Source organism: Chlamydotis macqueenii, chromosome 12 (genome assembly GCF_036417535.1).
Source record: "Chlamydotis macqueenii isolate bChlMac1 chromosome 12, bChlMac1.mat, whole genome shotgun sequence".
NCBI classification, from domain to species: domain Eukaryota; kingdom Metazoa; phylum Chordata; class Aves; order Otidiformes; family Otididae; genus Chlamydotis; species Chlamydotis macqueenii.
The window spans coordinates 18695804-18710234 of record NC_141567.1 but is presented as its reverse complement, the minus strand read 5'-3'; the positions used below and the strand labels follow the sequence as shown (position 1 = coordinate 18710234).

The 14431-nt window shown below is 42.3% G+C and overlaps 1 protein-coding gene across 1 annotated transcript in view; it reads left to right on the top strand.

Annotated features, from left to right (window-relative positions):
- Positions 1-6444: 6444 nt before the first annotated feature.
- USP3 (ubiquitin specific peptidase 3) overlaps positions 6445-14431 on the top strand; it is a 47256-nt gene continuing 39269 nt past the window's right edge. The window contains exon 1 of the mRNA XM_086756866.1: positions 6445-6892. Coding sequence (XP_086612992.1) covers positions 6802-6892 — 91 coding nt within the window. The 5' untranslated portion in view covers positions 6445-6801. The remainder of the gene's footprint in view (positions 6893-14431) is intronic.

Genomic DNA, 14431 nt, shown 5'->3' with positions numbered 1-14431 from the left:
TTTCAGGCATTTGTTTAAAGCATGAATTAAAAATAACCCTTCATCTGTACAAATAACACCTTAAGAAAACAATGTGGAGATTTAAAAACCATACAGTTTATTTGTATAATTTATTTTTCACATCTCCTTTGGTTTGTTCAAAAAAACCACCACACAGAATAGTCACCTTCACCTTTTTTCATACCTTGCATTGTGACCAATCTGCGATAGTGCGGACAAGGCAAAGTTTGCATCAGAGTTAAACTGTTGCCTTTGTTCACTAAGATGCTTCTAGAATCCCTGGAAAAGTGATGTAAAATGAGCATAGGCTCTCAGAAATCAAAGCACTAAAAGATCATATGACTATCTGTTATTTTTGTTAAAAAAGGGAATTCTGGTAAAAAGACAACAACTCTTTGCTTGCCTGTTGCACTACTCTCTTCCTTCTACTGCAGCTCTCTTTTCCCCAGCTACAGCTCTCAGAATGCAGAGAACTAGAGCCATGTACTCGGGATTTCAACCCACTCACCTGGGAGATCAGGCTGCAGCGTATTTCCCACTTTTTACATTCTCACTTAGCATTCTTAACACTGTGTTGCAAATTACAAGGATATTTTGGAGAGCTTTTAATACTAAAGTACTGTTTGGTTCCTGCAGAGGAGTATCCAGTCTAGAGAACTGGATCACCTCAAAATAACCCTTTCCAAAATGTCTGCTTTTAGGTACTGGATTTTGCAGGCGTGCTCGAGGGGAAAATCAAATCTGTTACAATGAGGGTGGTGGAGCACTGGCACAGGTTGCCCACAGAGGTGCTGGATGCCCCATCCCTGGAAACATTCCAGGCCAGGTTGGATGGGGCTCTGAGCAACCTGATCTGGTTGGAGATGTCCCTGCTTCTTGCAGGGGGGTTGGACTGGATGGGCTTTGAAGGTCTCTTCCAACCCAAACCATTCTGTGATTCTGTGGGATACCAAGTTGTTGTCAAGGTCCAGAAAATGCTCGATCTCTTTAGGTAAACAAACTGTGGAAAAGGACATTTTTTTTTTCTGACAGCAGGATATTAACAATTTGTGCCTTTGGCCCACTCTGACTCATGGGCTTAAAGAACAGTGAAACAACCTTTTCATTTCATTTGAAACAAACGTGCAAAGGCAGCTTCTCAGCTAGTCTGAACTCAAGTTAATAGAACAACTCCACTGTATACCACTTGGGGATCCGACCCATAGTTCTGATTGTGTGAAGGAACACTCTTCTGGAGAAATTTATATATATACACACATACACACATATACACTGAGGGAAATATGCAAGGGAAAAAAAAACCCATGTATATGTGCATGTGCGTGTGCATGTTTGTACACAATCTAGCCCACATGGATCCTACTGATAGCATGCAATTTCTTTGGCCACTTTTCTTCCTTTCTGTGTCTTTTAGGGAACACATACACAGCTGCTCTGTAGACCTCAGATACGTACTTGAATTAGACTTAAAAAAAAAAAAAAGTAAGCTTCTGTTCTGAGGGAATCTGTATCAGCCTAATAGAATTGTACTGCTATAGTCAGCGTTACTGCCCACAAGAAGCAACTCATTAGCACTGGAGAGAACCCTTAATGCTAGGGAAGTAGAAGCTCAGGTAATTTCTTAGAGACGGTGTAAGCAGAGGGGAATGAAGAACACGTCTGTCTTTTGGCACTACCTGGTACCTTTGCACAATGCTTTGTGTCACACCGCCCCCTCAAGGTATATGTACAGAAGTGTCGTGGACATGCTGTGAAGGGAGTCATACCTATGTACACAATTTATCCTTATGTTCTAAATACTGTCAGAGATGCTTGCTCTGGGCATTTGTCTAGTTTTAAATTTTTGTCCTTCATCTTCGGTATCTTGCCTTTTAATCTTGAACCTTGTAAAGGGAGTTGCTTGTGGTGTTATCATCAAACGCTGAAAAAGTGTGTGACCTTTATTTTCAGAGGACGTGCAGGAAATGGAAATAGATTTGTTAACGAGACAACATGCTGCCGGAAACGTGCTTGCGGTATTTAACGTGCTGTAGCGTACTTTCATACACAGATGTGTGCAGCTAAGCTTCTGTCTGCTGCAGAGATGGCATGTAACTCACAGAGCTGCTAGGCCAGCCTCTAGTAAAATTTTTATTAGGCTGAGGTCCTGTATTAGAACTTACCTGTATTCTGATGTTTTCTATTGGCATTTTTCATGCCAGTTTTCTACCTCAGAGTTGCATCTGCACCGAGTAAAGAATTAATTTCCTTGTGGTGGGTTTCTGTGTATATATCACAATGTTTCACTTTTACACCTTTGGGAAATAAGAGGCGAAAGCCCAATCTATCAAGTTTCTACTGGGTCTGGATTGGCATGTAGTGTTTTCAGATTGTTTACTGCTTTATGTGTTTGGAGCAAAAGGCTTGCTAATACCCTTTTCAGTTGAGTGTTCAGGGCATCTGCCAATCTCATTCCATACATTCTGAATTTATGACTTAGAAAAGAAAAAACATGCCATGGGAGACGATATTCTTTCTATCTTTATGCATTTAACCTAGAAACTGAGGATGGATGTTTAGCCATAGAGACAGGAAGACTCCAACGTGTTCTCTGAACAGACCTGGCCTCTTTTCCTCAGCTGCAGTTGAGAAGGAGGCTAGATTTCTAACTTAAGCAAACAGGTCTACTTAGTAAAAAAAATGGTTTAAATAACTTGCCAGGTGGCAAGCAAGAATTGTCTGGCAAAGACTGAATTAGATTTAGTTCTTCAGGTTAGCATTCATTCCACTCCGCTAGTGTTGTCCCTTTTTCATTCCACGCTCTCCAATTTCTACAGCAAATGAGGAAGTCATCTAAGGTAACAATCTGCTTCACTTCATCCATTGAGTGATGTTCATCTATTGATTTTGAAGGAAGCCAAGATCACATGGAAAATTCCCCTACTGCATTATTAGACCATATCATATTACATACACAAAGGAGGCAAGTTAATGTTTTCAGATATTTAAGACCACAGATTTTATTTCTGAGAAATACAGCAGAACTAAAGACCCTCCAGGCAAACTTCCCCACTGTAAATTGTCAGTATATATGCAAGATACCAATTCAGGGCCAAATTCTAAGCTCAAATGGTCTCAGATGGAGCCTATAGCATAAATGGATGACTACATATATCCCACAAGAGGATGCTCTGTGGAATACCTCTGTTGTAATAGAGATGATGATGTGCTGTATTAAATAGGAATTTGTAATTTATAATGCTAATTCACAGGCTCCTGTTCTGCACTGACTGCACCCATTATGAGCATGCCTGTAGGATTTATCTTAGCTATCATCTAAATTACTCTGATCTGAGGAAGGATGGGAGCAAGGGATAGCACTCCAGTTCCAAATAAAGTGATTTGTACTCAAGAATTCTTACTGAAAAAGCAAACTGAAAATTATACCCAGAGGTTCTACTCCAGTTTTCCTCTGCATTCAACCTGTATGCCTCACTGCAAGCCATGGAAAACTACCCTTGTTGTAGCAGTGCTTTTGAGACCCGAGTGCTCAGAGTTGCATTATCAATCAATTATCTTTCAGTATGCAAAGAGGCTGCATTACAAATATACTTATTGCTCTTCTAAATTGCCCTTATGCATCCTCACATATATGATAACTGCTATACATCATGACTCCCTAGCAGACTGAATCATCCTTACTTAAGTATTTATCTTGGCAACCAGAGATAAAACCTTTAAAAGCTACCACATTTGCTGTGGGCATGGCAACTAAAATGAAGAAACATGCAAATATTTGGGCAAAATTGTAGTTTCACTGAATGGTTGTCAACCCACAAATGAAAGGAGGAATAGAACTCCGTCATTACCTTGCACAGGAACAAAGTGTCACAGTGTGATGGTTTTGGATCCTAAACGTGAAACGTTAGGGATGGAAGATGAAGGGCCTATCTTGGTAAGCTGACACCTTTTTATTTAGCAGTTTTTCACAGCTAAATACTGCCCAGAGAAGTTATACCTGGTGTCTGTCATTCTAGGACATGCTGTGCTTAACAGAGTTATGCAGTCCCTCCCAACCTCCCTGCAATTCCAAGCTCCTTTTGTTCTTTTGTTACGGGGATCTCAATAACTCCACAGCAGGGGAGAAAGGACATTTTTCTTTGTGCATAATATTGCAAGTTGAATGGTTGCATTTTAAAATAAAGGTAATAGACAGTGGTCAAAGGCCTCTTAAATTAAACCAAAGTTCTGTTGTTTCTTTGAGAAGTTTGCAGCCTTCTGAACTAAAAAGAGGAATGCTAAGAGAAAGCAGTACCTAGGCCTTATACCTCTAGACATTTTTTGAGGATGTCTTTCTTCCATGGTCTGCTATGTTCATTACACTTTTGCTGCAATGGATCATGTCTTTTCATCTTAATCTTTTCTTAAAGATACTACTAGCCCCCCCACCCGAAATAGTACCACTCCTTCCTCTCTGCTACCCCATGCAGACTGTTACTCTGTTAATTCCATGAGGGGCTTGGGGCAACAAGATGGCTGTCTCCTATTGACTGTTACCTCATACTTGGGTCTGTTTGTATCTTGCCAGAAGATGCTCTTACAACATGGCTGTGCCTGTAAAAACTGTTCTAATATAAGGTATCATAGGTCTACTGATTTCAATACATTGCCTGTAGCAGAGATGGAACAGTTCATACTGCAGGAGTTCAACTCCTGTGACTCTGCAAGGCCATCCTGTTCTTTTGAGACAGACCATGGTTTTCTTTACTTAGGAAAGGCATTGGTTCTGCTCTCCTGGTATGTTATATCAACTTGTAAAGTCATGAATGGGACTGCTAAAATGAAAGAGATAATTTAAAGTATTTAAACATTTTTATTTTGCCATATTTAATCCTTGTTAGCCAGTTCTTCACTTCTGAAAGACTAAATATACTGCTAACATAATTACACAAGTGAGATAAGATCTGACTGTTTTGGTTAAACTCTGGTTGCAAAATACTACTGAGAGATGGCAAAGTGACGCTGCTACAGAGGGGAAAATGAGATCAGCGGATCCAATTGAGGTTTCTTTCTCATTGTTTGTGTGTAAGGATGGGTGGGGCATGACAAGAGAATTAAACATGTGCACTGGTTACAAAAGACAGAAAGCAACTGCAGTCAGACTGCTGCTTTAATTTAATGTATGTCTTCATTATACATTGTGGCAGAGGCTGGGGAAGAAACAAAATGACCCCTTGCTAACATATAAACATGCTAACATGACCACCTTTTTGCTCCTTAAACTTGTACAAGTAATTCTTAGATGTATATTAAAGTTGTGTTGTATGAAACAATTTTTAAAATTCTGAACTCCCAATTCATTTTGGCTGTATTTATATAATATTTGTTAGAAAACAGTACAAAGGCATGCTTTCTGTAGAACATGTAAAATATATGTTGGGAATGTTACTTATCTGATTGACCAAATGTGACAATTCTGAAGGACAGGGGATATGTGAGGAAGCTCCATGGTTTTGTGTCAAGATAGCATTTACATACATTTAATTCATAGTTTGGTATCTATGAACTAATTCTGCTTCTAACTACACAGCTAAAAATACAAACTAACTCTGCTGAGTGTAGTTAAAGTAGTTTCTGATGTGGTGGAAAATTGGATCTTTCATGCTCTGAATTTTTCCCCTTGTGTGAACAGGGTGAAAAAGAACAAAGGGTGTAAAGAATAGTGTTCCACCAAGGAAATTTGTGACCAACATGACATCTTTGATATGAATGTTTAAAGTATCTCATCAGAAAATCCATACAGAACTGTCAGTTTCTAAAATAATCTGCTATGAAATAGTGCTGTGCCATGTAAAATACATTGAGATAGGTGCTTTTCGTGTCTATATGCAGGTCACACAACAGGCAAAAGCAGTGGCAAAATTGTGTTTCTCACATTAGTTGTGGTCAGAGAAAAGGTCTAAAACTCCTTATGTGCAGGAATCACAGGTCCTTAGATTAAAAAAAATCCCCACTTTTTCAGCTATTATGGTGGGGGACTTTATTTGCTACATTTGAAAAGGAACTGAGTATTTTCAACATAACATTTGTATGGATCCAGCAGAAGCGTGCAAACTGCTGAGCCATAAAATTGTTCTCCTGCATTATCTGGAAAAGCTGTAATACAACATCTGTACTTTTACTACCACTTAAACTTTACAGTCATAGAGTGGGAAATTGTGTAACAAGCTGAATTTGAGGCCAGGTAACTCTTTAATAAAAAGAAAGTGTGAGGCAAAGATATTTACAAATACTCAGCAGAGACGCAAGATGTCTACGACACCCTCAGCGGCTGCACGCGGCCCTTGGGGGAGCAGCGTCGCCTTCCCCTACAGCGCTGCCGAGGCGCTGCCAAGCGACCCAGGGGCGGGAATCAGGGGCGGGAACTGGGCGCGAAAACCGGGCGCGAGCTCCGCGCGGCCCCGCAGCCCGCGCCCGGGGGAGGCGGGGCGCGAGGCGCGGCACGCGAGCCTCCCTGCCGCGCGCGAGGGCAGCCAGTGGCCACCCTCAAGGCGCGGTGAGCGGGAGCGCCGCCTGGCCCGGACGGGAAGCGGCGGCAGCGGGGAAAGCCCGGCGGGCGGAACCACGGACGGGAGGCCGGCTCCTCAGAAAGCCCGGCGGGAGGCGGGGTGAGGGAGCCGTTGGGCGCGGACGGGAGGGCGGCTGCCCGCAAAGCCCGGCGCGCGGATCGCGAGGTTGGCCTTAAGATGGCTGTTGTGCGCGGGGCGCCGTTGCTGTAGCGCCGCGAGGAGCCGCCCGCCGCGCCCCGCCGCCTCGCCCGCCATGGAGTGCCCACACCTCGGCTCTAGCGTCTGCATCGCACCCGACTCGGCCAAGTTCCCGCAGGGCTCGCCCTCCTCCTGGTGCTGCAGCGGTGAGTGCGCCCGGCGCGGCCTAGGCTGCGCCGGCCCTCCCGGCCGGAGGTGGCCCGGCTGCCCCGCGGCCCTCCCGCGGCGGGCGGGAGCCTCTCGGCGCCGGCCGCTCCTTTGTTCCCCGCAGCCGGCGCGGGCCTCGCAGCCCCTCGGCGGGAGGGGGCCCCGCGGGCGGGGGAGAGGGGGGAGCCGCCCCGAGCGACCCCTCTCCGGGCGGGTTGGGGGGTGCTGGGACGCTGCTCCTGCCGCCCCCGCGGTTCCCAGCGGAGCGGCCGCCACAAGTCTCAGCGCGGGGCGGGGGGGAGCAGAGCCCCCGCTCCTGTCCCGGCCTTGCCTGCGCAGCTTTTGTCCGGCGCCGGGGCGGGCAGCAGAGGTGGTGTCCGGCGGGGGCCGGCGCCCCCAGCCCCGCGGAGGAATGCGAGACCGCGGCTCCTTTTGTCTGCCGAGGAGCTGCGCGCTCAGCCCTGTGCGGGGGAGGGCTGGGGCCGAGAGGAGAGGGGCCGAGAGGAGAGGGGCCGGTGGCTGCTCCTGGGCCGGTGTGTTCTTTGAATCAGCCTGAGATTACTTTTTTTTTTTTAAAAAAAAAAAATAGACATTTTTTTGAGAGGACTTTGGAGCCTGTAGTTTTAATTGGGCTGCTGAGGCTGAAGGCTTGGGCCCCCCTTAGTCCCAGGTGGTGGGGATCTGGGAGTCGGGCTCACCTGCTCTGCCGCGTGGGCCGGTAGCAGTGTCGAGGTCATCCTTTTTTAGTACTTTGTTCGCTGATTTAATAATGCGAATTACCGTCTTTGAAACGTATCCTGTCTTCAGTACTGTCCCTGGCGTGATCGTGTTTGTTCAGGGGCTTTCCCTTTAAAGGTGCCGTGCCCGAGGCGTTTTAAATTTAGCTTTCTAATGGATCATCGCACGCTTCTACACAGATAACTTCCGATCGTCGCTGTCACTTTTGGTACATGTTTTTGTTTGCTGTAACTGTGAGGTGTTTAGTTATGCTCGGAACGAAAACAGACGCAGACTGAGCGCGTTTAAGGTAGGCAGTAGGCCCCGCTTCGAGCAGCAGCGTGACTTCTTGTGCCCCGCAGAGAAAGCCTCGTTCGGGAAGGGCCGGTCAGGGAGCGCTGAAATGCTAGACGCGTTTGAGGTTTTATTTTTTTTTAAGGAAAGACGGTTGCTCATTATTTCGCATGTGAGTTGCTTTCGTGTGGGGAAGGCTCCTGCTTACTTGAGTTCTTCCCTGATTGCAGTTTCCTGAAGCCAAGGTGTGGTAGTGGTGCTACTTCCTTTGGCAGAACCAGTTATTTTACTCTGTAATGCTTTTGATTTTAGAGGGAGTACACTAAAAAAATATATGCTCGGATATTACTGTAACTTATCAACTTCAAAAATCAGCCAGTTTACAACTACAGGACCCTGTTAGGCATGCTGCTTCTCAACAAAGAAGTTCAGCGATTAGAACAAATTTTCTTTGTTGTTTGGAGATGTTTCTCCTGATCCAGTACTTACAGGGAGAACCAGTTGCTGGGGCATCAACTGATTTACTACAGCTGGGAGGCAAGAAAAAGGTGCCGGACACTTTGGGGAGTTGAATAGATTGATGACGATACCACATCTGTCGTCAGAGGGAGTGTCTCTGTTTGCTATACTTTTAAAGAAAAATAATGTCACACAGTACTCACAGAGATAGCTGTTCTATTCTTAACAAGCGGCTAGCGAAAAAGGTAGGTACCTCGCATTTAAAAATTCCAGTAAACAAACAGACTCTTATTAATGTAAAGCAAATGAAAATTGTTATTTTTAAAAATGAATTTTGCATTCCTACTAGTACAGTAAAATGTATTGCCTCCCTTTTCAGTTCCAGCTAGTAATATGTGATTATTGTTACATTAACCCTCTGATGGTATATAGAGTACTGTCTCTTTTTTTGTTGTTGTTTGTGCTCATTTTAGTGAGATTTTTAAAAAGGTACATAATACTGGTTTCTGTGGTTTCAGAATAAATACCGTTTCTTATTTGCTGGTTTTGCTGCAGTTGGTATTATAAAACTAAACAGAGAAAATGCCATGTACAAATTAATATAATGTCAAAATTTAATGCATTTTCTAGTGCTTTTGATGCTGTTTTCTAAGGTTCTTTGGGCTTAGTTCTTTTTGTTGGTGGTGTTGCCTCAGTTGGAGAAAAATATTTAGAAGGTAATTTTCTGCCATCTGTTGTAATAAGGCATCTCTCATCAAGCACGTTGTCTTAAAATGACTCAGAACTTGTCGTCAGTCCTGTTCTCTGTTGCTGCTGACCTTTCCAGAAAAGGAGAGTGAGAGAAGATACTGATACAGGAAGCTTTCTGGCAGCCACGTGACCTGCCAGTGATAGCAAAACATTGCAGAATAGGTTGGAGAGCGAGTTCTTAGTTCAGACTGCCAGTGCTATTTTTATCATTATCTTGTGTTTCTGCGATTTGAGGAGCTGGAATTGCCACGCTGAGTGAGTGATGCATATTGGTTAAGTACCTTTTCCTCGCCTCTCCACAAAAACTCCCCTGCTTGCAGCAGTACCTTTACAAGGTAATACGGAAGCACTTCCGAATATTGTTATTTGATACTGAATATTGTGTCATTGTATAATGGAGGGGTGTTGCGTTTGACGTTGATATTTGGAAGCTAGCTTTACTGAAGTTAGGGAGTTGATTAGAGCAGCATATACATCAGCCTGAATTGCTCTTTTGGCCTACATCAATTCCTGTTGAAGCTACCTGACAGAGTTGTTATGGAGGTCTTGCCATGAAAGACGACTCTTAAAAAAAAGCAGTAAGAGGAAGCATTGACAACAAGTGTGTTTATCCAAGTATGAATGTTTTTGCTCCAAATTAAAGAGTAATGGTGTATGTTCATTTTTAAGTGTCTCTGGAATCTCTGTTTTGTTATTATTGTGTAGTTTGGAAGTCTGAGAGTATAAGCACTCATGTTTAGAAAATGGCATGCTTTCCCCTGAGTATTTAATCCTGTCAAGCGTGCTCTGTACAGTAAGTGGTGCAGAAAGCAGCACGCATTTGCTTTGAGGAGCTTTAAGACTATCAAAAGAGAGCACAGAACGTCTTTTTGCAGATCCAGAGGCAGGTGGTTGTTGTAACTGAGCATTTAAGAGGAGAGGAGGTGAATATATAAAGTAGAAGTTGTACAGAAACTGAAAATGGCTTTTAATCAGTGCTGTCAGGTGAAATACTGCATGCAGATGTCTGATCGTTCCAATTAGAGTGCAGTCTTCCTGTGCACTTCCATTTCTGAAACTTCTGCTGAAGTTGGAAGCAGAGTAGCTGGAGGCATTGGCAAGACTGCCAAGTGTCACAGACTGAATCATTTGGATTTGTATGATGTGCCACACCTTCAGCACTGTTGTGCAAATAATGTAATTATGAAAAGTACTCTAGAACAGCTCAGATGTGGTATTTCTCAACAACTTTTCATAGACTCATGAAACCACAGGGAGCCATGCCTTACCTAAGTGAGATTGCGATCTGAGCACACCTGTGCAAGTCTGAAGAGTTTTTCCAACTTTTTTTTTCCTGTGTGGCTGAGGATTCATTAGTTCTTACTGGACTCATTGATTGTTCAATATAGAATTTGAAGTTCTTTAGAAGAACAACTGCAGACAGATAGGACAATGTCTGCCAAAACAGAGATTTGGTGATTTTTCTAAATTTTTTTTTTAAGGGTAATTGTACTTCCGAAGTACAATTTAAGGGTAATTGTACTTCCGAAGCTGAAACTATTGCTTTCCGGATCACTGTCAGTTAAATACTTTCTTGTTCTTAAATAACATGATTTTATTAGATACTGAAGAGCAATTCTGGCTGTAGACCGGTTTTTCCTGCAAAAGCTAAATATATTTGCCTGGTATCTGTTTCTCACGTTCTAACTTGTGTTGAATAAGAACTGTAATTTCAGCGTTGGTCAGAAACTTACATTGTGGCATTTGCAAATGATGCTCAGACTATAAAAAATCCAAAGGAGAGCTAGCCCGAGGAAGCTGTTTTGAGGCGTAGTGGACATGCTGAATTAATGATATTTTTTTCCTGTGTTTGAAGTCATTTACTAAATTACTTAGTAAATCCAGTTAGTTCAGAATAAGCCTGAGTGTCACTGAATGCTTTATTTGTATGTGAGAGCAAATGTTTTGAGCCGAGTAGGAGAACTTTCAAGAACATGGCTGTACTGGGTCAGGCTGCTTTTGATGTTTTTTTGTTTGCTCCCCTTCCCCCCCCCCCCCAGCAGGTTTTGGTTTTGTTTTCTCGGTTAAATCAGTTGCACTGTTCCCTTTTCGTTGGGGTATGTAACAGCATTCTGCCACACTGTGTTTTTTGGCATGGACTGTTGCAGTCAGTGCCAAAACAAATATACTGTAAAAGCTCAGGTACACTGACTTTAACCGACCTGGCTTTCCTTTTAATCTCAGCTCCTCATTAGTGTTTTTTCTCCATCTCCATGAGTATTTGTGTCTCTTTTTGCTTTTTCCTTTTTATTACTAGAGGTCCTCATTTCCTCTTTTGTTCCATTCTTACTAGAATACAGGAGGAGAGAGAACTCGCTGAAACGGGAGAGGGGTAGGCAGGAACCTTCTTCCTGTGAAAAATTCTGTTCAGTCAGCTGCTCGTAGACTCAGGGTAAGCTGAGGGACAGTGTGTGGACCTAATGGTCTGTATGTGTGAGGGTTATTTGTCACCCTACATCTGCAAAATGAATCTGGCCTGGAAACTACCAGATTTATTCTGAAATTGAAATGACAAAATAAGTGTGGAAAAAAAATTACCTTTTTTTTTTTTTATGCAGTCACTTAAATTTCATTTCAAAGTTAGGTAGTCTTTCATCTGTTTCTCTGGGTCACTGCAATGCAGGAATGCTTGTTAGTAACTCTACAGACTTTATAGGTTGTTACATCTCCTTAAATTAATTCCCTGACTGTCTTTAGGTAAAGTTTGTTAAATTTGGGGTTTTTTTTAGACTCAGTCTTGTTTTTCTTACAACTCTTAGTATTTTTTTTTCCACTTGAATTATTTACTGATGTATGAGCTAACCATGAGGAAAGCCACTATCTTTGCCTGTGTGATAGAGCATAGTGCTTTGGAACTGATTCTAATAGAAGATGCATGTTTATTGAGGTGGGGTAAGGGTCTCTTTTGATCTCATAAGTTAGACATGCTTCTCCTTTTAATTACAAAAAAAGAGAGTCTTTGTTTTCCCATATTCTATCTTTTAAAAGTCAATAAACCTGAATTGATAGTGATTAGTAGTCTAGATTTTCTTTTTAAAAAATTGTGGTTTTGTTGAGGAGAGAGTATAAACAATCTGTCACAAAATTTGAACGTTAGCTGAGGAAAGAAACTGCTTCGGAGGAAAGTAGTAGTCAGACAGTTAATACATTGCCTTTGTTTAGAAACTAGATCTAATCTTCATGACGATATTGAAGGGCAAGTTTTACTACTGACTGTTCTGAAGTATTTAATGATCTAACTAAAAATCAATGTTTTGAAATGGCTCTTCAAAGCGTACCATACGGTAAGGAGGCAGGATAGTCTGAGGCATTGTGGAAGTGGGATATATAAGGCACACATAGGTGTGTAGGAGAGAGACTCCTGTTTGTATGGCAGACTCTTGATTTATCCGCAGGTTAGTGCAAATCTCATTGTGTGTAAGCAGGATGATGATTTTCACCTGCCATTCTCAAGCCCTTCAAGATCTACAGGTGTTAAACCAGATCATTCATACTTTGGTTTTTTGATCATTGGAAGGTGCTAAGGCTGACAGAGTTAAACTGGTTGATTTTTTTTTTTTTTTTTTTTGTTTCATCTATGTCTGAGGTTCATAGAGTGAAAATTTCAGACCCAGTGTTTGGAATGAAATTAAAATTTGAGCGATTTGTCATTTGGTCAGTGCCACTCACTTCATTTAGTAACCTATTCATATTTTGCTTTCTGTTTTAACATTACCTAGGTAAAAAGTGGTTAAAGGCTGTTAATTAAAATTATCCACAGAGGTTAAAAAGTGCAACTTGATCAGAAGTTTAAATCTGATTTTCTTTTTGTTTTTATTGTGAGATTATTGCAGGAAACAGTTTTTATTGTAGAGTGAATTAGAATAATATCTGATAAAATAGCCATTGCTTTATGATGTCCTTGTTATGGGAGCAGTGTAAGATTTTGTGTTCTTAATGATTCATTTCCTTGATTATAAGAGCGTGTTCTAAGCTTTACGTGGCACGATGAATACACTTATCATTCAGCATTCTTAACTGGTGTGTCAAAACAATCCTCTAGTGGTTGGGGATTTTCCCGTTGCTTTGGAATATCTTCCGTAACTTTGGATCTTGTAGTTATGAAATCTCTTTGACAAATTTTATTACCCACTTGAATCTAATCACAATACCCACAGGCAACCGGCAAGATAAGGTGATTCTTCTAGAAGTTAGGCCCCCTCCCCAATATTGCAGGCAGACAGATTCTTAACTTTAAAGCGACATAGTACTGTCAGGCTTGGGGGTGGGGGTTGGACGTCTTTGTCAATACCGAACAGGCAGATACTGATTTTTTAAGGTAATTAATAGGTACATCAGTTGAGATTCTGTGTGAATGTGTCTGCTTGTCCATGTCAAAATACAGGGGCATTTTCTCAAGATGGCTATGACCCTTTTAAAAACGTTTTAACCTTCAGTTCGTAAGTTTTTAATTTGATAACATTTTTGTTCACTGGGCATTTGATTTCTTTCTTTTTTTGTTCACAAGGATGGTTATTAATCTGTGTTCTGCTTAGTACTGGAGAAGCAGGAATGAAATAGTGGTGACTACAAATATGTAAATTCATTACTTGGTTGTATAAAGCAAGCAGGAGGCCTTCTTGCTGTCTTTTCCTCTTTTCCCTTCTATTTCCAGCTTGAATGTTTTGACCTGACATTGATTGCTAAATGACTCAAGAAGATTCCTTTCTTTAAGGGTTTAAAAAATACATTACACTGCTGGCTTTACTGTGCTTTTTCTGGCTCCTCTCTGAAAATGAGTATTTGTGTGTCTCACTCTAACATAAAGATTTAATAGCTTTTTTTTTTTTATTGGTATGCTATAATGAGGAACAATGTCAGTGAGGGCTAGAAAGAATTTAATTTTAAAATATACAAGAATATATTTTACATTAGGCACAAATATAAGCTGGGCGGAGAATGGATTGAGAGCAGCCCTGAGGAGAAGGGCTTGGGAGTGCTGGTGGACAAGAAGCTCAACATGAGCTTCTTGTGCCCTTGCGGCCCAGAAGGCCAGCTGCATCCTGGGCTGCATCAAGAGGAACGTGGCCAGCAGGTTGAAGGAGGTGACTCTGCTCTCATGAGACCCCACCTGGAGTACTGTGTCCAGTTCTGGAGCCCCCAACATAAGAAGGACATGGACCAGTTGGACAGGGTCCAGAGGATGCCACGAAGATGATCAGAGAGCTGGAGCACCTTTCCTATGAGGACAGGCTGAGAGAGTTGGGGCTGTTCAGCCTGGAGAAGAGGAGGCTCTGGGG